The following is a 24,370-nucleotide window of genomic DNA, read 5'->3' as shown; positions in this document are numbered from 1 at the left end:
CCTGGCTCAGCCCTGGTTATTGCACCCATTTGGGTGTGAACTAGCAGATCAGATCATCTGGGGCTGGCGCTGTGGCACAGTAGTTAAAGCCATCGCCTGCAGTGCCAGCATCGCATATGGGTGCCGGTTCAAGTCTGGGCTGCTCCACTTCCAATCCAGCTCTCTGCTATGGCCTGGGAAAGCAGTAGAAGTTGGTCCAAGTCCTTGGGCCCCTGCACCAGCATGGGAGACCCAAATGAAGCTCCTGGCTCCTGGCTTCGGATCAGCGCAGCTCTGGCCGTTGAGGCCATCTGGACAGTGAACCAGTGGATGGAAGACCTCTCTCTCTTTCTCTCTAACTCTGACTTACAAATAAATAAAGTCTTTATAATTAAAAAAAATTTTTTAAAAAAGATTACCTGTCACTCTTCCTTTCAATCATAGATATACATACATACATAAATCTTTGTCTATTACCATTATGTTTCAGAATATTTTCATCACACCAAAAGCAAACCTTGTTATCATTAGCAGTTGTCCCCTATTCCTCACTATTTCTGGTCTCCTAACCACTAACAGAAAGTAAGCACCACACTGCTCTCTCTCTATGGATTTGCCTGTTCTGAAAACTACATAAACAGTATTATACAGTATGTTCTCTTTATGTTAAGTGAAAGAACACAAATGTCTTCATGGTTTACCCATGTTCCAGAATGTATCAGAACTCTATTCCTTTGATGGTTAAATATTCCATTGTATGGACATACCAAATTTTATTTATCCATTCACCAGATGGTAGACACTTGAGTGGTTTTCACTTTCTGGCTATTAGAAATAGTGCTAAGAATATTCATATACAAGTCTTGGGTGAATAAATGTATTTAATTTTCTCGGGCATATATCAAGTGGTTGAATTACTGGGTTTGACATTTCAAAGAACTGCCAAATTGTTTCCAAAGCGGCTGTTAACACTTTACAATCCCATCAGCAATGTAGAAAAGTTCAAATTTCTCCACATTGTTGCCAACACTTTTATCATCTGTCATTTTTAAAAAGCTATTCATTTGGCCGGCACCGCAGCTCACTAGGCTAATCCTCTGCCTAGCGGCGCCGGCACACTGGGTTCTAGTCCCGGTCGGGGTGCCGGATTCTGTCCCGGTTGCCCCTCTTCCAGGCCAGCTCTCTGCTGTGGCCAGGGAGTGCAGTGGAGGATGGCCCAGGTGCTTGGGCCCTACACCCCATGGGAGACCAGGAAAAGCACCTGGCTCCTGGCTCCTGCCATCGGATCAGCGCGGTGCGCCGGCCGCAGCGCGCCGGCCGCGCCGGCCATTGGAGGGTGTACCAACGGCAAAGGAAGACCTTTCTCTCTGTCTCTCTCTCTCACTGTCCACTCTGCCTGTCAAAAATAAAAAAAAATAAAAATAAAAAAAAAAGCTATTCATTTGAAATGCAGAGAGGGAGGGGCTGGCATTGTGGAGTAGTGAGTTAAAGCCTCTGCCTGTGGTGCCGACATCCCATGTGGGCAGCAGTTCGAGTCCCGGCTGCTCCACTTCTGACCCAGCTCTCTGCTGTGGCCTAGGGAACAGTGGAAGATGGCCAAGTCTTTGGGCCCCTGCATACACATGAGACACTCGGAGGAAACTCCTGGCTTTGGATTGGCCCAGCTCTGGCCATTGTGGCCATCTAGGCAGTGAACCAGCGGATAGAAGACCTTTCTCTCTGTCTCCCCCTCTTTCTGTAACTCTATCTCTACAATAAATAAAAAAATCCTAATGAAAGGCAGAGAGAGAGTCTGAGACAGAGACAGAGAGACAGACAGATCACCAATTTTCCACCAGCTGGTTTAAATGCTCTCAAACAGCCCAGGCTGGCCTGTGCCAAAGCCAGGAGGGCAGGATCTCCATCCAAGACTCCCACATGAGTTGCAGGAGCCCAAGTACTTGAGCTCATCTGCTGCCTTCCCAGAATACATTAGCAAGAAGCAGCACAGAAAGTGGAGCTGGGACTTGAGCCATGCAGTCGATGATGGGATGAAGGTGCTCCAAGCACCATCTTAACTGCCACACCACATCACCACCCCTTGTCTGTCCTTTTGATTACAACCATCCTAATGCAGTCCACATTAATTCCTGCATGAAATTTCAAGAACCGTAACTCTTCATAAACACTATTTTTATAAACTATGAGAAAAAAATAAATTTCTAATGCAATTAATTTTGGTACAGGGGAAGGATTAATGATTAATATCAGGGACCAGCGCTGTGGTGCAGTGGGTTAACGCCCTGGCCTGAAGCACCAACATCCTATATGGGCACGGTTCGAGTCCTGGCTGCTCCACTTCCAATCCAGCTCTCTGCTACAGCCTGGGAAAGCAGTAGAAGATGGCCCAAGACTTGGGCCCCTGCACCCACGTGGGAGACCCGGAAGAAGCTCCTGATTCTGGCTTCAGATTGGCGCAGCTCCACCGCTGTGGCCAATCGGGAAGTGAACCACTGGATGGAAGACTTCTCTGTCTCTGTCTCTCTGCCTCTCTTCTCTCTGTGTAACTGACTTTCAAATAAATAAATCTTAAAAAAAAAAAAAAAAAAAAGATTGACATCAGATTCTCAGAGAGGCTGAGAACAAAACCATTAGGGAACACTAGCCTGAAGGACTCTACAGCCTATGGGTCAGAAGGCATCTGGGGCCTCACTGTGCACTAACGCATTTCAGTCTCCCACCCTATAGCTACAAGACTTAACAAAGCCAGGAAACTGTTACCACCATCACAGGGCATCCCTGCTTTCAGAGGAATGAGACGGCTTTACTCTCTCAGAGCCAGGTACAGAAACATCCAGAAAGAGGCATCACTGGGGTAATGCAACACACAGAAGAGATCACACTTGTGTGGGTGGCCCTAGAACACCAGCCATCTTCCCTAACGTCAAGCCCTGCTCCCCTGTTCTGTCAGGACCCCAGGGATGCCCAGAATAGTTACGCCAGGAGGACACAACATACAGCTGCAGCTTCGCTCATACCCACTTACCTCTCAGAGGCCTCGAGGGACAGGCTGCCTTTCTCCTCTTTGTGATCACTGCCACTGCCTGACCGGTGTAGGCTGCGGCGGGAGTGCTTGCGCCGAGGCTGTTCTCGTTCTGGTGTGTCATCCTGCTCTACGGTCTCACTTTCCACATATGGGTAGGCCACCAAGTTGATGTAACCATCACTGTCCCCCTCAAAACAGACAGATACCACACCTATTGAAAAAAGAAGGGCAGCAGTCAACAAACAGCAACACAGATGGGGTCAATGCAGTAGACTGTCACACGTGCTTTCCCACAGCACACAGATATCAACTGCAGTAACACCAGACCCAGAAGATATTAAACACTCCAACACTAAGTTTACTGTTTACCTTTGAACTTGGATAAATTTGTATTTCCCAACCTCTTTTTCTTATGCTTTTCCTTTTTTTTTTTTTTTTAAGATTTATTCATTTATCTGAAAGGCAGAGCTAGAGAGGCAGGAGCAGAGAGAGAGAGAGAGGGAAGGAGAGAGGGAAGGAGGAAGGGAAGGAGGGAGGGAGGGATCTTCCATTTGCTGGTTCACCCCTCAGAATGGCTGCAACGGCTAGAGCTGGGTTGATCTGAAGCCAGAAGCCTCTTCTGGGTCTCCCACATGGGTGCAGGGGCCCAAGGACTTGGTCCATACTCTACTGCCTTCCCAGCAGAGAACTGGATCAGAAGTGGAGTGGCTGGGACCTGAATTGGCACCCACATGGGATGCTGGCACGGCAGGCAGCAGCTTTAACTGCTACCCCACAGCGCCAGCCCCTCTTATGCTTTCTAAAAAAGATATATTCTGGGGCCATATGGGTGCTGGTTTAAGTCCCAGCTGCTCTATTTCTGATCCAGCTCCTGTTACAGCCTGGGAAAGTAGTGGAGGATGGCTCAAGGACTTGGGCCCCTGCACCTGCATGGGAGACCAGGCAGATGGAGGACCTCTCTCTGCCTCTCTGTAACTCTGCCTGCCTTTCAAATAAATTAATAAATCTTTTAAAAAAATGTAGTCTTTTTTAAATTTGAAAGATTTAAGACAGAGAGAGGGATAGAGAGAAAATATCTTCCATCTGCTGATTTATTCCCCAAATGGCTGCAATGGCCAGGGCAGGGCCAGGCCAAAGCCAGGAGCCTGGAACTCCATCCAGGCCATCTTCCACTGCTTTCTCAGTGTATCAGCAGGGAGCTGGATCAGAAGTGGAACAGCTGAGACTCAAACCGGCATGCATATGGGATGCTTGCATTGCAGGTGGTGGCTTAACCCACAGCACCACAATGCTGGCCCCCCATGTCCTCCATCTTTTAGATCTGGTAGTGTCAGCTGGAAATAGGTATCAACACCTCTCCTTCCAAGGTAGTCCCAAAAATATGTTCTGACTGCACTGAGCAGCATCAGGTTATTCTAGCCACACCACACAGACCTTCTGCCCCAGCATCACCAAGGTGAAACACCTTTCTGTTTTCTATGCTATCCCTACAGAAAAGTTTGTTTTATCTATTTTTATCAAACACATTGTTCATAGTTTCTTCTGGATCATTACCAAGAAAGTTAAGACATACACAATACCCAGAAATCAAATTTGAAAAGGTTTTGAAAAACAAAAGAAAAAAAGGCCCCACATGCTTTTTTTTTTCCTTAAGATTTATTTATTTATTTACTTTAAAGTCAGAGTTACACAGAAAAAGAAGGAGACACAGAGAGAGAGGCAGGGAGGGAAAGGGAGAGGGAGAGGAATTGAGAGAGAGAGAGAGAGAGAGAGAGAGAGAGAGATATCCTCCATCCACTGGTTCACCCCCCCAGTTGGCTGGAACAGTGCCGATCCAAAGCCAGGAGCCAAGGTCTTCTTCTGGGTCTCCCAAACAGGTGCAGGGGCCCAAAGACTCAGGCCACCTTCTACCACTTTCCTAGGCTACAGCAGAGAGTTGGATCAGAAGATGAGCAGCCAGGACTCAAACCAGTGCCCATATGGGACGCTGGCACCACAGGCACCGGACTTATCCACCTGCTCTTTATCCAACTTCCACATCCTACCTTTTGCCTGTCAGCTATATTTCTACTTCTACTTTCTTGCTGCTATAACCTGAAAACTATTGGAAAGCATTTATGAGTATGTAAATATTCCAGGACAAGAATATCCTTTTCTCTGGCCCATTTCTTCTTTCAAATGAGGACTGCTATTCAATCCCTGGGTCCTTGGAGAAGAAAATTCCTTCCAACATCAAAGTGAAATGGATTCTTTCTTCTTCTTCCTTTTTTTTTTTTTTAATATATTTATTTATCTATTTATTTGAAAGGCAAAGTTAGAGAGAGGAAGAGAGAAATCTATCCGCTGGTTCACTCCCCAAATGGCCACAAACTGCCGGAGCTGGGCTGGTCCAAAGCCAGGAGCCAGGAGCTTCCTCCTGGTCTCCCATGTGGGCGCAGGGACCCAAGCATTTGGCCTATCTTCCACTGACTTCCCAGGTACATAAGCAGGGAGCTGGATTGGAAATGCAGCAGCTGGGACTCAAACCGATGCCCATATGGGATGCTGGCGCCACAGGCTATGTCACAGTGCCAGCCCCCTCTCTTCTTTCTTATAGCCCCAGATGTTGCTTAAACGCATGCTTCACAAATATCCTGCCTCTTCAGAAGAGAGGGCGGTTTCAAAGGCTGTACCTTTGTCTTTACCAGAGCCCCAGTTCTGTTCAGGTCTGACAGCCTTGTGGTCATCAGAGTTGGTTCCTAGGCCCTGTCATATTCTGATCTCACACATCCTCCCAGCTGCTACACAGCTCCCAGGCTGCTGCAGCTGACCAGGAGTGAAGCCATTCTTTCCACCAGCCTCTCCTCTGCCCCACCCCCACCCAACTTGATTTACTCCTTATTTGCTGTAATAATCCTCAGTAACCACCGAAGAAACAATGTTCAGAGAGTACGTGCCGTGGTGCAGCAGGTTAAGCTAAAACTTGAGACATCCACATTCCATATTAGAGTGCCTGACTCAAGTCTTGGCTACTCTGCTTCTAATGCGGCTTCTTGCTAATGCTCCTGAAAACAGCAGATATCGGCCCAAGTACTCAGGCCCCAGCTACCCATGTGGGGAGACCCGCATGGTGTTCCTTTTGCTCCTGGCTTCAGCCTGGCACAGCCCTGGCCATAATGAGAATTTGAGGCCTTAACTAGTGGATGGAAGAGATCTTTCTGTCTTACCCTTTTCCTCTCTCTGCCTTTCAAGTAAATTAATGTCTTGAATTCCATTTTGTCTGCAATTACCCTTTTACTTTTCCCCTTCTTGATTCTTGTTACTTTGTTTTCTCATCTAACTGCACTGATCAGAACCTCCAGTGAAATGTTCCCTAAAAGTGGAGAGCGTGGACAACTTTATCTCATTACTTGAACTTAAGGAAAAGGCAATCATTCCATCATTAACTAGCATGCACACTGTAAACTTTTCAAAGATGCTCTATATCAGGTTGAGGAAGTTTCCTTCAATTTCTAGTTTGCTGACAGTTTTTGCTGTTGTTGTTTTATCAAGAATGAATGTTGAGGAGCTGCACTGTGGTACATGGGTTAAGCAACTCAGGCATCCACAATAGGAAGGCAGTGGGAAGATGGCCTAAGTACTTGGTCTCATCACCCATGTGGGAGGCCTGGCTCCTGGCTTTGGCCTGCCTGTTGCTGCCACTTGAAGAGTGAATCAGTGGAAGGGAATGGTTGTGTCTTTCTGCCACCCTGTTTATATATATATTTTATTTTATTATGTATTTTGGAAACAAATCCTTAGTTACATCTGTTGCAAATACCTCTTCATTTTCACTAGAGCTATATTTTGAGGAATCTAATTTTTTAATTTTACAGTCACATACTAAACATTACTGTATCATTTTACAATTAGCTTTTTTCTGTTTTGTAGTACCATCTATTGCTCTACTAGAAATCTTCAATCTGTTCTCAAGTATATACCACTGAGCACTCCAACAGTCTGGCAGACAAACAGCATCATACCTGACCAGGGGAGAAATAACAATGGGGAGGGCATAACGGTGCTTGGATTTGGTGAGTAAATGAATCATATAATCTATTTGCTTAAAAAATTTTTTTTGGTATTAATATTTTACATCACCACCACTCACAGAGACTTTTTTAAATTCCCAATTTCGCCTTTCCTCTAGCCTCTGATACCCCAATCTACTTCTGGTATTTACAGATTTGCCTACTGATGATAATTCATGTAAGTTGATTCATGTAAATTCTTTTTGTGTCTGGCTTACTTCATTTAATGTAATGTTTCCAAGATTCATCCATGTCATAGCAAGTATCAGGATTTTTTTTCTGAACAGTATGCTATTTCAAGTATATATCCCATTTGTTCATCCATTCATCTGTTGATAGACACTTGCATTGTTTCTACCCTGTGACAACTGTGAAAACTGCTGTCAACAACGGCTTACAAGTACCTGGAACTCAATCTGGGTCTCGGTATTCAATCAACTGAGCCATCACTTGTTGCTTACCAGGGTTTGTACTGGGAGGAGACTGGAACTGGGAGCCAGAAAAGGGCATCAAACTCAGTACTCTAATACGGAACGGAGGCATTTTAACGAGGCCAAATGCCATTACTCCAGCACATACTTTTTTTTTTTTTTTTTTTTTTTGGACAGGCAGAGTGGACAGTGAGAGACAGAGAGAAAGGTCTTCCTTTTCCGTTGGTTCATCCCCCAATAGCCGCTGTGGCCGGTGCACTGCGCTGATCCAAAGCCAGGAGCCAGGTGCTTTTCCTGGTCTCCCATGGGGTGCAGGGCCCAAAGACTTGGGCCATCCTCCACTGCACTCCTGGGCCACAGCAGAAAGCTGGACAGGAAGAGGAGCGACCGGGACAGAATCCGGCGCCCCGACCGGGACTAGAACCTGGGGTGCCGGCGCTGCACTAGGATTAGCCTAGTGAGCTGCGGCGCCGGCCCAGCACATACTTTTTTTGTTTGTTTGTTTGTTTGTTTTTTGACAGAGTGGATAGTGAGAGAGAGAGAGACAGAGAGAAAGGTCTTCCTTTGCCATTGGTTCACCCTCTAATGGCTGCCACGGCTGGTGAGCTGCGGCCGGCGCACCGCGCTGATCCGAAGCCAGGAGCCAGGTACTTCTCCTGGTCTCACATGGGGTGCAGGGCCCAAACACTTGGGCCATCCTCCACTGCCTTCCTGGGCCACAGTAGAGAGCTGGCCTAGAAGAGGGGCAACCGGGAAAGAATCCGGCTCCTCGACTGGGACTAGAACCCGGTGTGCCGGCGCCGCTAGGTGGAGGATTAGCCTACTGAGTCGCGGCGCCAGCCTCAGCACATACGTTTTTAACACATCATAGCATTTTTAAAATTGAACCAATGGGTGGGGGCAGCCCTGTAGTGTACCAGGTAAAGCAGCCACTCCCTGTCTTCACTCCAGAACCAGCCTCCTGCTAACATGCATCCTGGGAGGCAGTAGATGATGGCTCAATACTTGGATCCCTGCCACCTACATGGGAGATCTGGACTGAATTCCTGGCTCCTAGCTTTGGCCTGGCCTAGCCCCGGTTGTTGTGGCCATTTGAGGAGTGAACCAGTAGGTGGAAAATTTCTCTCCATCTGTCTTTCTGCCTTTCAAATAAAAATGAAAATATTTTTTTTTTTTAAGAAAACAGTGTTAACAAGGATGTGGAGAGATAGAAACCCTGTACACTGCTAGTGAAAATGTGAAATGATACAGTCACTGTGGCTAACAGGTAAATACACAATTACTGTATGACCCAGTGATTCCATTCTTGTGTATACACACACACCCCAAAAAACTGAAACTGGGACTCAGATTACAAAGCTATTGTTCACAGCAGCATTTTTCATAATAGTCAAAAGGTGGAAACAACTCAAGTGTTCATCAACATCAACAGATAAATGGATAAACAAATGGATACATACTTAGAATGGCATACTATTCAGCCAAAAAAAAGTATCAAGTTCTGATATATGCTATGACATGGATAAACTCTGAAAACATTATGCTAAGGGGGCTGGCGCGGTGGCACAGTGGGTTAAAGTCCTGCCCTGAGGCACCAGCATCCCATATGGACACCAATTCTGGTCCCGGCTGCTCCTCTTCCAATCCAGCTCTCTGCTATGGGCTGGGATAGCAGTGGAGGATGGCCCAAGTCGTTGGGCCCCTGCACCCATGTGGGAGACCCGGAGGAATCTCTTGGCTCATGACTTCTGATCAGTGCAGCTCCGGCCATTTGGCCATCTGGGGAGTGAACCAGTGGATGGAAGACCTCTCTCTCTGTACCTCTCTTTGCAGCTCTTTCACATAAATAAAATAAATCTTAAAAAAAAAAAAAAAAGAAAGAAAACATTATGCTAAATGAAGTCAGTCAAACACAAAAAGACAAAAATGTCAGGTAAATCTATAGAGACATAAAGTAGATTAGAGGTTATTAGAGGCTCAGGTCAGAGATACTGCTTAAACTTAAAAAAAAAAAAGTTACTGTTTACTAAGTCCAGTGTTTCCATTAAATAATTTAAAAGTTCCTGAAATGGACAGTCATATCTATAGAATCTTGTGAATATACTTTCCTTTTCTTTTTTCTTTTTGACAGGCAGAGTTTGATAGTGAGAGAGAGACAGAGTGAAAGGTCTTCCTTCCATTGGTTCACCCCCTCAAATGGCTGCTACGGTCGGCGTACCGCGCCAATCCAAAGCCAGGAGCCAGATACTTCCTCCTGGTCTCCCATGTGGGTGCAGGGCCCAAGCACTTGGGCCATCCTCCACTGCCTTCCCGGGCCACAGCAGAGAGCTGGCCTGGAAGAGGGACAACCGGGACAGAACCGGCACCCCGACCGGGACTAGAACCTGGTGTGCCGGCGCCGCGGGCGGAGGATTAGCCTAGTGAGCCGCATCACCGGTGTGAATGTACTTTCTTTCGTTTTGTTTTAAAGGTTTATTTATTTGAAAGGCAGTTAGAAAGAAAGAGATCTTCCACCCACTGGTTCACTCCTGGCCAGGGCTGGGCCCAGTCCAAAGCCAGGAGCCAGGAACTTCATCCATGTCTCCTACATAGGTGACAGGGGTTCAAGCACTTGGGCCATCTTCTGCTGCTTTCCCAGTCACACTAGCAGGGAGCTGGACCACAGGTGAGGCAGCTGGGACTTGAACAGGCACTCCGGGATGAGATGCCAGTGGGGTGGCAGCTTAACACACTATACTATACCACAACACTATCCCTAGAAATGTACTTAATGCCACTATTCACTTAAAATGGTAAATTTTATGCTATATATACCTTACCACAATTTTAAAAATTAATGAAACTAAAGTTAATTCTGAAATGAACTGATTTTTCCTAACTGTAAATCCCTTAAGGATGATATTAATATGTCTGAAATCATTTAGCTTTGAAAAAGTTTAAATTAAAAAAAAAAGAGAGGGAGAAAAGAAAAAGTTAAAATGCAGAATGCAGGGGCCAGTGTTGTGGTGTAGTGGGATAAGCCACCAAGTACAATGCTGGCATCCCATATGAGTGCCAGTTCAAGTCCAGGAGGCTCCAGTTCCAACCCAACTCCCTACTAACGTGCCTGGGAAAGCAGTGGAGGATAGCCCAAGTGCTTGGGCCCCTGCCACCCATGTGAGAGATCTTGATGGAGATCCAAGCTCCTGGCTTCAGCCTGGCCCAGCACTGGCCACTGTAGGCATTTGGGGCATGAACCAGCAGAAATAAGCTCGCTCGCTCGCTCTCTCTCTGCCTTTGTCTTTGTAACTCTTCAAATAGTTTAAAAAAAAAGAGGTAAATAAATCATCACAAAAATGAATATACAGTGATACTGACCACATTTTAAAATAAAATTACGACATTCATAGGGCTCTTTTCTATAAAGCTGGTTTGTATTTTGAAACAAACTGTTTTTCCTTGAAATGCTGTGACTTCCAGGACCCACAAATCCTCTGAATTCCTCATCAGCTCTTCAAGATAGGCTCCCAGAGCTTCCTTTCCAGCCATCCTGGAATGCATCAACCTGTCCTCCTCTGGTGCAGAAAAGTACTTCCCTTTCTCTCCTAGACCCCCAAACAGGGAATCTCCCTGACAACTGCAAGCCTCCTGCCACCAAGAGGGCTTAAGACTGTTTTTCTCACCTTTATCTATCAATGAATTCAATTCAATTTTCAACATCTAAAGATATTGTTGCTGCTTCTAGCTTCAGGCTTTGCCAAACAAAATGACTGAACTGCTTTGAGACAACAGTCATGTACAATCACATCAAATGGCAAACAAACAGGAAAAATTGAGCCAAGAGCCCATACACCCAAGGCTGCTACTCTCACAAAACTGGCCAGTGACTGACCTTTGTACTCAGGGGTGAACTCTTTCATTTCTGGAGGAAGGGACTCGTAGAAGCGCTGTTCCCGGGAGATGAGGGGCTTGCACACAGTGTGGTCGTCGTAGCGCATCATGCTGCTGTGGCCGCCCACCTGGTGGATGAAGGGCTCCAGGAGGACTCCCCGGTCTCCAGCTCGACTTGCGTTCTTGCCATACTGCCCCACTTCCATGGTTTGACAAACACACATTGCGTTGGGGGCCGGTTGCACACTGAGGGCAGAGGATGCAGCACATGGGCCACAAAAGCAGACTGAGGTTGTAGATTCTGGTGAGCTGAAAGTCAATGGTCAGAGCTGTTCAGCTTATTATTGTGTCCTACAGAAAAGAGAGGAAGAGGCAATCAAAACACCTGGCAAATCACCATTTCCCTAAGAGCTCCATGAGTGAGAACAGGGACTGTTCTGTTCTCTACTAAGCACATCCCCAGCACATATAACACTGAGAGGCAGTTGGTAAATTTTTGTTGAATGATGCAACTTTGGGCTCCACATACATCTTTTTCGCACGCCCACTTTCTTTTTCTTTACTAGTTCCTCAGATCCCTTCAAAGTCTTCTAAGGGTTTTTAAGATTTATTTATAAAAAAGGCAGAATGACAGAGGGAGATCTTCCATCCGCTGGCTCACTTTCAAAATGCCCCAACAGACAAGTTTAGACTAGGCCAGGCTGAAACCAGGAGCCAGGAACGCCATTCAAGCCTCCCATGTGGGTGGTAGGAACCCAATACTTGAGCCATCATCTGCTGCCTCCCAGACGACTTAGCAGGAAGTTGGATTAGAAGCATGGAATAGCCAGGACTCAAACTAGGCAATCTGACACGGGATGCGGGGATCCAAGGTGCTGTAATCACAGTACTTGCTCTAAGGAGTTGATGTTAGAGCTACAGAAAGTTACAATCATCAGGTGGGATCAGGAAAAAGCAGAAGGCAACTGCCCAGTTCAGACTCCTCATCCAGTACCAGCAGGACTCCTTACAGGTCTCCCACATGGCTAGCAGGAACCTAAGTACTTGAGCTGCCATCTGCTGCCTCCCAGAATGTGCATTACCAGGAAGCTGGATAAACAGGAGCACCAGGACTTGAAGCTAGGCACTCCAACAGAGGATGCTGGTGCCCCCTTTCCTGTGCCAAACACCCACAGACACTAACTTTATTTCAAGAAGTTTATGTCATTCAAGAAAACAACAGCTTTCACAGATGTTCCTAGACTTAATCAAATTAAACAAGTATTAGCAAAAAGAAAGACTTGACAATTCTTCATAAACTACAAAGTAGGGCAGGCACTTGGTGCAGCAGTGAAGACATTACTTGGGAAAGACACCTGCATCTCATACTGGAGTGTCTGGTTGGAGTCCCAGCTCCTCTGTTTCCTAACACACACTCTGGGAGGTAGCATATGATGACTCAAGTTAACAGGGTAACTGCCATCACGTTTTGTAATGTATTCTTAAGTTCCCTCTCTTGTACTACTTTCCCAAGAACATTTTCTCTGGGAAATCCATGGAAATATAGACTTCTGTGCTGGCAAGAGTGTGCCAAGGAAAGAAGTAAAGGGTGGTTTTTAAGTATTACAAAACAGCCACTTGGCCGGCGCCGCGGCTCAACAGGCTAATCCTCCGCCTTGCGGTGCCGGCACACCGGGTTCTAGTCCCAGCCGGGGCGCCGGATTCTGTCCCGGTTGCCCCTCTTTCAGGCCAGCTCTCTGCTGTGGCCAGGGAGTGCAGTGGAGGATGGCCCAAGTGCTTGGGCCCTGCACCCCATGGCAGACCAGGAGAAGCACCTGGCTCCTGCTATCGGATCAGCGCAGTGCACCGGCTGCAGCGCGCCAGCCGCAGCGGCCATTGGAGAGTGAACCAACGGCAAAGGAAAACCTTTCTCTCTGTCTCTCTCTCTCACTGTCCACTCTGCCTGTCAAAAAAAAAAAAAAAAAAAAAAAAAGTGGAAAAAAAAACCAGCCACTTAAATTCTACTGCTTGGGGTCAATGTTGTGGCATAGCAGGTTAAGCCACCATGGCCTTCAACAATGAGATCCCATATGGTTGCCAGTTCTACTCTTGGCTGTTCCACTTCCTATCGAGCTCCCTGCTAATGCTCCTGGAAAAGCAGCAGAGGACGACCCACATGCTTGGCCCCTGCACCCATGTGGGAGACTGGGAAGAAGTTCCTGGTTCCTGGCTTTGGTCTGGCCCAGCCCTGGTTGTTGTAGCCATTTAGAGAGTGAACCAGCAGATGGCAGACCTCTCTGTCCCCCACCCCCTCACCCAGTAAATCTACCTTTCAAATAAATTTTTAATTAAATTAACTCTACTGCTCAGATCTTATCTAGGCAGCCACAGGCACCACAGGAAGAATTTGTGATATGTCATACCAGTTTTTTTTTTTTTTTTAAAGATTTCATTTGTTTGAAAGTCAAGTTAGAGAGAGATCTCTTTCATCTGCTGGTTCATTCCCCAGATGGCCAAGGCTGGGCCAGGCCAAAGCCAGGAGCCAGGAGCTTCTTTGGGTCTCCCACATGGGTAATAAGGGCCCAAGCACTTGGGCCATCTTCCGCTGCTTTTCCTGGGCCATTAGCAGGGAGTTGGATTGGAAGCGGGGCAGCTGGGACACAAACCAGTGCCCACATGGGATGCCACTATTGATGGGGGTGGCTTTACCAGCTATGCCATAATGCTGGCCCCATCAAAACAGTTTCCTTTTTTTTTTTTTTTTTTTTTTTTTTGACAGGCAGAGTTAGACAGTGAGACAGAGTGAAAGGTCTTCCTTCTGTTGGTTCACCCCCAAAATGGCTGCTACAGCCGGCGTGCTGCACCGATCCAAAGCCAGGAGCCAGGTGCTTCCTCATGGTCTCCCATGCGGGTGCAGGGCCTAAGTACTTGGGCCATCCTCCACTGCCTTCCCGGGCCACAGCAGAGAGCTGGACTAGAAGAGGAGCAACCGGGACAGAATCCGGCGCCCCGACTGGGACTGGAACCCGGGGTGCCAGTGTCACAGGCAGAGGATTAGCCTAGTGAGCTGCAGCGCCAGCCTGCCTTTTTTTTTTTTTTTTTAATATTTATTTATTTGAAAGGCAGAGTTACAAATAGGCAGAGGCAGAGAGAGAGAGAGAGAGAGGTCCTTTTATCCGCTGGTTCACTCCCCAAATGGTTGCAATGGCTGGAGCTGAGCCGATAGAAGTCAGGAGCTTCTTCTGGGTCTCCTACGTAGGTGCAGGGGCCCTAGGATTTGAGCCACCTTCTACTACTTCCAATCCAGCTCCCTGCTAACGCGCCTGGGAAAGCAGTGGAAGATGGTCCAAGTGCTTGAGCCCCTGCACCCACCTGGGAGACTTAGAAGCTCCTGGCTCCGTCTGGCCCAGCCCCAGCTGTTGTGGCCATTTGGGGAGTGAACTAGTGGAGGGAAAGCCTCTCTCTGTCTCTCCCTCTCTGTAACACTGTCTTTCAAATAAGTAAATCTTAAGAAAAAGAAAACAGAAATGGGGGCCGGTGCCGTGGCACAGTAGGTTAATCCTCCACCTGAAGCGCCAGCATCCCATATGGGCGCCCATTTAGTCCCGGCTGCTCCTCTTCCAATCCCGTTCTCTGCTATGGCCTGGGAAAGGAGCAGAAGATGGCCCAAGTGCTTGGACCCCTGCACCCACATGGGAAGACCGGGAAGAAGTTCCTGGCTGTTCAGATCACCACAGCTCCAGCCATTGCAGCCATTTGGGGAGTAAACCAACAGAAGGAAGACTTTTCTCTGTCTTTTCCTCTCACTGTCTGTAACTCTACCTCACAAATAAATAAATAAAATCTTGAAAAACAGAAATGAAGTCAAGATTATAGGATAATTATACATTAGATCTGTGTTCTGATTACTATGTCTCCTTCTGTTGGGTTGTTCATGTTGTTCATGTTAGGGTCTGAATCAGAACCAGGGAAGGCAGGAAAACGATAGCACCAAGCAAGGTTTTGGTTTGCCAAAATAGATACTTTGGTTAAGAGATCTCTCCATCCACTGGCTCACTTCCTAAATGGATGCAAAGGTCAGAGCTGGGTCAGGTTGAAATCAAGAGCCCAGAATTCCATTAGGGTCTCCCACATGGGTGGCAAGTGCTGAAGCACTCTGCTGTCTTCCAAGGCACATCAGCAGTGAGCTGGATCAGAAGTAGAGCAGCAGAGATACAAACTGGTGCTTTGATATGGGATGCTGGTATTGTAAGCGGCAGCTTTTTCGCTAACTGTGCCTTTGTTTTAAAAAAACTTTCCGTTCCCTATTTTAAGGTAATTACTAGATAAAATGGGAAGGAGGTTATTTATAAAAATGTCAGTTACAATAGTATATTGGCTTTCTCATTAAGGTAACCAAATTTTTTCTTAAGATTTATTTGAATGGCAGAAAGAGTGAGCAAGTGAGCAAGCAATCTTCCATCCACTGATTCACTCCCCAGTGGTCACAATGGCTGGGGCTAGCCAAGCCAAAGCCAGGAACCTAGAACTCCGTCAGGGTCTCCAATGTAGGTGGCAAGTGCCCAAGAACTTGAGCCATCTTGCACTGCTTTCCTAAGCACATTAGCAGAGAGCTGGATCAGAAGTGGGCCAGCCAGGACTTGAACTGGCAGTCATATGGGATACCAGTGTTACAGGCAGTGGTTTAACCTCCTGAGCCACAGCACCAGCCCCGAAAGAAACTTTGTGAACAAATAATTGAACTCCAAAATGAATTATGTCTCTTCCAAGTAAAATGAAGTTTCTGACATTGCTGAAATTTGTATATTGATTTGTTTTCCAATTTCAAAGCAAGAGCTATTGGTAAGAGGAAATGATTATCATTTTTTATTATTCATAAATTAATAAATGAGATATTTAATTCTATAAAACATTAAAATGGATAAATCGCGGCATATTCACACAATGGAATACTATATAGAAATTAAAAAGAACTGCTATCACACACAATACTGGTGACTTTCACAGGCATGATGTAGCAACAAAAAATCTAGACACAAAACTCTTCATGTGGTATAATCCTACTTAAACAAAGTTAAAAATGATGATGGAGACCCCAATTGCACTTACTCTGGAAAAATATTAAAAAAGGGGCACAGAGGGTTAAAGCCCTGGCATCCCATATAGGCGCCCATTCTAATCCCGGCTGCTCCTCTTCCGGTCCAGCTCTCTGTTATGACCTGGGAAAGCAGCAGAAGATGGCCCAAGTCCTTGGGCCCCTGTACACACATTGGAGACTGGGAAGAAGCACCAGGCTCCTGGATTTGGATCAGCAAAGCTCTGGCCATTACAGCCATTGGGGAGTGAACCAACGAACAGAAGACCTTTCTTTCTCTCCCTCTGTCTGTAACTCTACCTCTCAAATAAAAAATCTTTAAAAAGGGGGGGAGGGCACAGGGGCCAGCAATGTGGCGTAGCGGGTAAAGCCATCGTTTGCAATGCCAGCACCCCATATGGGCACTAGTTCAATTACCAGCTGCTCCACTTCCGATGTCATCACAAATTTTCTGAAGTATCTTCATCTACATAGATATAATTACATCACCACCTCTAACAAGTCTCCAAATTGAATTCCCAAAAGTACCTAAATGTGCAAAATAAAACTTATATAGAAAAAAATTTAAATGCCTTTCTACAAAAATTAGGGAAAATTCCATAAACAAGACATAAAATATAAAAATCACAACTCCATTTTTACAGCTGGTCTCACCAAAAACCTGGCAGTCACTCTGGATTCCTCTTCTGTCAAACCCCATTAAGCATCAACCCAGAATTTTCCCAGATTTCAACCACTTCTTACTATCTTCAGTGTGACTGCCATGGTATTGCTGTGGGTAGGCATACAGAATAAAATTGATCAGGTTTGTGAGCTGGAAGACCACGCTTTCAACATGCCCCTCTGTGACCTCATAACCCCCTCCTGACCACACCTGTGTGTATCAGGCTAATTAACCACTCCCCTTTGGAAATAGATTAAAGGCCTGGAACATGGTGGGCCCAGCCCTTTTGGCCCCTTTTGGTCCTTCTGCCATTGTGAGCCCTTGCTGCCCTGCGCTTTCGGGACGCGTGGCCTTTGGGCCACCTGCCCCATGCTTCCTGGCCTGCATGCTCCTACACATGGCTGGCTCCTGGTACTCAGTATGAATCCAGATTTCTCTATCCTTTAGATAAGGCCCTCTCTTATGCATTTCTCTCACGGAATAAAAAGCTGTAAAACTTATAATCCTGCCTCGTTCATTTGTGCCAGTATTCTGAATTCTCTGAATATTAGGCAAGAACCAATAGGCTTTATTAATATTCTGAGTTTATTAATAAGCACATGGTAATATAATTGGCAACTCATACTCTGATATCAGTATGATCCCTAGCACTTTTCAGTTCTTTTTTTTGTTGTTAAAGATTTATTTGAAAGTCAGAGTTACACAGAGAGAGAGAAGGAGAGGCAGAGGGAGAGAAAAAGAGGGGTCTCCCATCCACTGGTTCACTCCCTGACTGGCCACAATGGCCAGAGCTGCGCAGATCTGAAGCCAGGAGCCAGGAGCTTCCTCCGGGTCTCCCACGTGAGTGCAGGAGCCCAAAGGACTTGGGCCATCTTCCACTGCTTTCCCAGGTCACAGCAGAGAGCTTGATCAGAAGTTGAGCAGCCAGGACTTGAACCGGTGCCCATATGGGATGCTGGCACTGCAGGTGGCAGCTTTACCAGCTATGCCTCAGTGCCCGCCCCAGCACTTCTCACGTCTAACCAACTGGCCTCCCTTCTTCTATTACAGCCTTCCAGGAGTCTGTTCGCAATACAACAGTCATGGTGATTCTGGTAAGAGCAGAGTCAGAGCACATGACTTTCTTTGTTCTGAACCTTACAATGGCTCCCATCTCACTGTGAATAAAAGCCAACTGCTTACCATAACCCACAAGATTTGCATTCTTCCTTACTCCTTACACATTCCTCTGACCTCATTTCCTATCCCTCTGCCTCTCGCTGATTATCCCATTCCAGTCATACTAGCCTCCATGCTGTTCCTCACACAGGGAACCCAAGTCCCTACATAGTGTCTCTAATGTAGGTCTTTGTTTTCCTCCCTTAGCTTAAAGTTCCTTTACCCTGCTCCGAAGGTAGCAAATCAACCTGCTGCTAAGATTAACTCACTGAATTGAGGGAGAGGTACATTAGGTCCAGTCAGCCTCACAGGGTCCCAGATCACAAGACTCATGAAGTCACTGATGAGTCTATTGATAACATCTTGATGTCAGGTTCTGTTTTAAGGGTTTTGTTATTGTTTACAGAAACTCTAGGCCCTAAGCAAAAATTAACAATCAACTGCAGATAGCCCTGATACTGACCAGAGCTCAGTTTGCTATCATCAAAATTACCAAAGCAACACAACTGCGATTCTAACACTGATCAATCAAAAAAGGGCCACAAACACTGTGGATGGACCAACCAGAGACCTGCGCACAAGCATACATTTCTCAACCCCTTCAGTCAGTAAGACTGGTTAGCCTCAGTTTTGCTCGGTGCTTTGCAACAGTAACTATCTACTTTCTTCTATCACTCCTGTGCCAGTAATTGACTCACTGCATTCTGGGCAGAGACCCAGGTTTTGTGGTTCTGCAACACCACACATATTCCCATCTTAGCACTTCGTACTTAGTCTCTGTACTAGCCATCTCCTCTGCCTACATGTTCTGTCCCCAGACATGATGGCTAACTCTCAAAAGTCTTTGATTGGGGCCGGCGCCGCGGCTCACTAGGCTAATCCTCCGCCTAGCGGCGCCGGCACACCAAGTTCTAGTCCCGGTCGGGGCGCCAGATTCTGTCCCGGTTGCCCCTCTTCCAGGCCAGCCCTCTGCTGTGGCCAGGGAGTGCAGTGGAGGATGGCCCAGGTGCTTGGGCCCTGCACCCCATGGGAGACCAGGAAAAGCACCTGGCTCCTGGCTCCTGCCATCGGATCAGCGCGGTGCGGCGGCCGCAGCGCGCCAGCCGCGGCGGCCATTGGAGGGTGAACCAACGGCAAAAGGAAGACCTTTCTCTCTGTCTCTCTCTCTCACTGTCCACTCTGCCTGTAAAAAAAAAAAAAAAAAAAAAAAAAGAAAAAAGAAAAAGTCTTTGATTGGGGCCAGAACTGTGGCATAGTGAGTAAAGCCACCGCCTCTAGTGCCAGCATCCCATATGGGTGCGGGTTCTAGTTCTGTCTGCTCCACTTCCAATTCAGCTCTCTGCTAAGGCGTGGGAGAGCGGTGGAAGATGGCCTTGGGCTCCTGCACCCATGTGGGAGACTGGGAAGAAGCTCCTGGCTCTTGGCTCCGAATTGGCCTAACTCCAGCTGTTGCGGCCATTTGGGGAGTGAACCAGCAGACAGAAGGCCTTCGGCCTCTGCCTCTCTGTAACTCTGTGTTTCAAATAAATACATAAATCTTCAAAAAAAAAAAAAGTTTTTGATCAAACGCTTCTTCTCAGCCAAGGTTTACCTTATCCTCCCAACTGCAATCCCACCCGTACTCTCCACTCCCCTTTAATCTCAGGGTTTCCTTTCCCCCCATGGTTCTGTTGCCTTTCTGACATACTATATGCTTCACTTACTGACAATGTTTATTATTTATTATGATGATATTAGATGCATGAAGGTAGGGCACTGTCCATTTTGTTCACTATACTGTTCACTATACATTTTGCTCACTCTACCAGAGCAGTGCCTGGCACACAGTGGTCACACAATGTATTTACCTGAATAAATGAATGAATGCTTCAATTTATGGAATAGATGTATATAGAATAAGTATGTAACATAACGAAAAACATTTGGGGGCCACCAAGCGCTGTGGCATAGTGGGCTAAGCCTCTACCTGTGGTGCTGAAATCCCACGTGGGTGCTAGTTTCAGTCCCAGCTGCTCCTCTTAGGATCCAGCTCTCTGCTATGGCCTGGAAAAGCAGTGGAAGATGGCCCAGGCCCTTGGGCCCTTCCACCCACGTGGAAGATCCAGAGGAAACACCTGGCTCCTAGCTTCAGATTGGCCCAGCTCTGGCTGTTTCTGCCATTTGGGGAGTGAACCAGTGGATAGAAGACTTTTCTCTCTGTCTCTCCCTCTCTCTGCCTATGACTCTACCTCTCAAATAAACAAATCTTAAAAAAAATTTGTAAAGAGACAAGGTGTTTAAAAAAAAAAAAAACTAACATAAGCCCAAAGAATTCACAAACTTCTAATTTAGACCTACCAAACAAGAACAGAGAGTTAACATGGCCTTTACAAAGAACAAAGTGGCAATTCCAAATTGGCAAATAAAGGCAACATAAAATTATGTGCTTTGACTCAAACAGACTTGATTTACGGAGAATAAAGGAGTTTAAATGTTACCTATATAAAAGAAAAACAGCAAAAACCTAAGCAAAATATGGAAGGAAAAAGAAGATAGCTTTTGAAGAACAGGATTAGATAATTTTTATCAATGACACAAAAGAGAAACAAAGGCAGTAAAATGAAGCAAATACAAATAATCTTAACGATAAAGGATGGCCCAGATCAAAGAACTTATTGAACCAAATTTAGGAGATACAATGTATGTAGCATTTTTTTGTTCTGTTTTGTTTATCTGTTTTAATTCAAGAACACAGCAAGTAGCAATGAATAAAAGCCCTGGCAAACAAAGAGCAACTGCAATCAGATAGGGAGGCCAACAAGGTCAGGATTATTTTAAGAACAGAAAGGCACTGTCTCCACAGCAACTGGAAGACAATACTTGGTTACTGGATTCTTCAGGCAGGCAGGTACAGACATAAACTGCAGATCAGCCAGAATGTACTCTGACAAACTCAGTTAAAATGCTAAATTCACTTGTGTTTGATATCTTTTTATAGTGTAAAGCAAAGCATTATTGGTACCCTCATATTTCACATGTTTCTGTAAATTACCTCAAAATTTTCTAAGAAACTGGTTTAAGAGGCAGGCAGGGTTGAAGCCCTGGGGCCATCCAAAGGATGTGGGGTGGTTGCTTGGTGCTGCAATGAAGAAACCACTTGGGGGCCAACGCTGCAGCACAGCAGCGTGTAAAGCTGCCACCTGCGTCAGCTTAAGTCCTGGCTGCTCCACCTCCAATCTAGCTGCCTCTGCTACGGCCTGGGAAAGCAGTAGAAGATGATCCAAGTGCTTGGACCCCTGCACCCACATGGGAGACCCGGAAGAAGCTCCTGGCTTTGGCTTGGCCCAGCTCTGGCTGTTGTGGCCATTTGCGGAGTAAACCAGCAGATGGAAGACCTCTCTCCACCCCTGTCTCTTTGTAACTCTACCTTTTAAATAAATAAATAAATCTTAAAAAAAAAAAAAAAAAAAAGGCAGGCATTTGGTGTAGCTGTTAAAAGGCACCCACACCCTTCATTAGAGTGCCTGGATTGAGTCTTAGCTCTACTTCTGATCTAGCCTCCCACTAACACATACCCTGAGAAGGTAGCAATGACTCAAGTACTTGGGTTCCTGCTATTCAGGTTAGAGACCCAGATTGAGTTTCTGGCTCCTGACTTTGGCTTGGCCCATTTCTGGCTGTTGTGAGCATTTAGGGCAAGGGTAGGAAATGTGTGGACCATGAGCTGTATAAGGCTGGTGAAATCATTTGGTTTGGCTCTGCCACAGCAACCATAGGCAGGACTTGGGGAAATTCAGTAACTCTATAGCAGGCTAATATTTATTAGGGGGGGGAGGGTTAATATTTAACCTGATCATTTTCTATGACCCATAAATGATATTATAAATATCCAAATGGCTTTGGCAGAAAAAGAGATTCCAGCTGGCGCCGCGGCTCACTTGGCTAATCCTCCGCCTGTGGCGCCGGCACCCTGGGTTCTAGTCCCAGTCGGGGCACTGGATTCTGTCTCAGTTGCTCCTCTTCCAGTCAAGCTCTCTGCTGTGGCCCAGGAAGGCAGTGGAGGATGGCCCAAGTGCTTGGGCCCTGCACCCACATGGGAGACTGGGAGGAAGCACCTGGCTCCTGGCTTCGGATCAGCACAGCATGCCGGCTGCAGCGCCCCAGCCATAGCGGCCATTTGGGGGGTGAACCAATGGAAACGAAGACCTTTCTGTCTCTAATTCTGTCAAAAAAAAAAAAAAGAAGAAAAGAAAAAGAAAAAAAAAAGATTCCCCACGCCCCTGATTTAGAGGAATGAACCGGTGAAAAATAAAACAAATGCAATTTTTAAAAAGTTGGTTTATAAACCCAGCATTTCTATTACCTCTCCTAAAATTAAATAGGGCCACTTAAGCATGCAAAGTATGACAGAGTATCATGTTCTTTAAAAATCATATTCTTAAAAAAGTTAAAATATTGCTTTAGATATTCACATCCATAAACAAGTACCTTGGTTTAAGTTTCAATTCTATTCCTAAATTCCAGCTTCCTGCTCATGGACACCTTAGGAAGCAGCAGGTTCACATAACCTGAGTCCCTGATACCCACATGACAGACCCAGACTGAGTTACCAGCTCCCAGTTTCAGTTTGGACCAGCCCCAGCTGTAGTGGGCATCTGGGGGAGTGAACCAGTAGATGGGAAATTTTTGCCTTCCTCTGTCTCTGCTTTTCAAATAAACATGTTTCTGTAAATAAACAAACATATATATATATATATTTTAATTAAAGTTAAGCTTGCTAAGCTAGGAATGTTAAACAAAATTGTGGCAATAGTATTTCTGAAGGTTTTGGCAAATGTGTTTTTGATTTGTTTTTCACTGTCTGATATAATCCAAGGGGAAAATAGTAAAATTACTGTAATTTTAGAACACAATGATAAGTCACTATAACAGAAAGAATACATAAAGCTTGGGTTGCATGAATCTGGATTTCATGAAAACTAACTTCTAATTAACTCCAGAAATAAGCAAGCATCAATATGGGCTGACAGGAAAGGATAATGAAACACCTTCAAATTCATGGGCCAAAAAACTCCAGCAGGGCAGGCATTAGGGCACAGTGGGTGAAGTTCCAGCTTGGGATGCTCACATCCTATATGAATGTCTTGTTTAAGCCCCACCTACTCCATGTTTCAGATTCAGCTTAATGATCATGTGTCCAGAAGACAGCAGATAATAAGCCCAAGTACTTGAGTTCCTGTTACCCACATGGGAAACCCAGATGGAATTCCTAGCTCCTGGCTTCATGCTGGCCTAGACCCAGAAACATGCTGTGTTCGTTTAAGGAGTGAACCGGGGATGAAGATCGATAGCTCTCTCTCACTCTCGCTCTCCCCACGTCATTCTGCTTTTCAAAAAAATAAATAAATCTTAAAACAAAAAACCTACATCAGAAAGCTGACAAGAAAACACGTAAGGGAAGGAACCTAAGGCCTTCTTAAACACAAGTTTCAAGTCCATTCTTGCCTTTACATGTGAAACTGCAGGTGCTGATACAGATCAGTTATGACGGTGAGACAACACTCTATTTCCCTCCACCTTCATGGACTGTCTCAAACAGATGGATGCCACTGCTACTTGCCTTTGAGGAGGAGGGAAATTAGGAAACATTCTTAAGTAGGACTACCAATCTGAACCTACCAACCTACCAGGGCTGAAACATCCCTGAACTAGAATCCAGAACTGCGTAAAGAGCCCGGGAACAATCTGGGAGGTGTAACACACAAAGTGAAAAAAAGCTTGTTTTATTATTTGACCACAGAGAAAGATGAAGGACTGTTTAGATTCCTGGGTCCTATCGCAGAAGCTGGGTAACACTGGCATCCCAAGAAAGGAGGAAAGGAATCTTGGAGGCGGCCTGAGATGTGCCAGCCCATCAAGGAAGAGCTACCACAGAATTAATTCAGGACAAGGAAAGATTCTGGAGTCCAGTGAGTCTCCTTCCTGTTTTTACTTGATTTCTATATTAGAAATCTGTACTGGGGCCAACACCTGCAGTGCCTGCATCCCATATGGGTGCTGGTTCAAGTCCTGGCTGCTCCACTTCAAATCCAACTCTCTGCTACGGCCTGGGAAAGCAGCACAAGATGGCCCAAGTCCTTG

The 24,370-nt window shown here is 46.0% G+C and overlaps 1 protein-coding gene across 5 annotated transcripts in view; it reads right to left on the bottom strand.

Annotated features, from left to right (window-relative positions):
* The window catches only part of IP6K1 (inositol hexakisphosphate kinase 1), a 73,630-nt gene that overhangs the window by 11,226 nt on the left and 38,034 nt on the right, over window positions 1-24,370 (bottom strand). For 3 of the 5 annotated variants that reach the window (XM_051852438.2, XM_051852439.2, XM_051852440.2), the window contains exons 2-3: window positions 11,483-11,705; window positions 3,005-3,215 (exon numbers count right to left, since the gene is read on the bottom strand). In XM_051852438.2, coding sequence (XP_051708398.1) covers window positions 3,005-3,215; window positions 11,483-11,624 — 353 coding nt within the window. In that variant the 5' untranslated portion in view covers window positions 11,625-11,705. Of the gene's footprint in view, window positions 1-3,004; window positions 3,216-11,355; window positions 11,706-24,370 lie in introns of all 5 variants that reach the window. The other 2 variants (XM_002713200.5, XM_008260654.4) reach the window with 1 other exon arrangement.

Source organism: Oryctolagus cuniculus, chromosome 10 (assembly GCF_964237555.1).
Source record: "Oryctolagus cuniculus chromosome 10, mOryCun1.1, whole genome shotgun sequence".
In the NCBI taxonomy this organism is placed as follows: domain Eukaryota; kingdom Metazoa; phylum Chordata; class Mammalia; order Lagomorpha; family Leporidae; genus Oryctolagus; species Oryctolagus cuniculus.
This window is presented reverse-complemented; position numbering and strand designations above follow the sequence as displayed.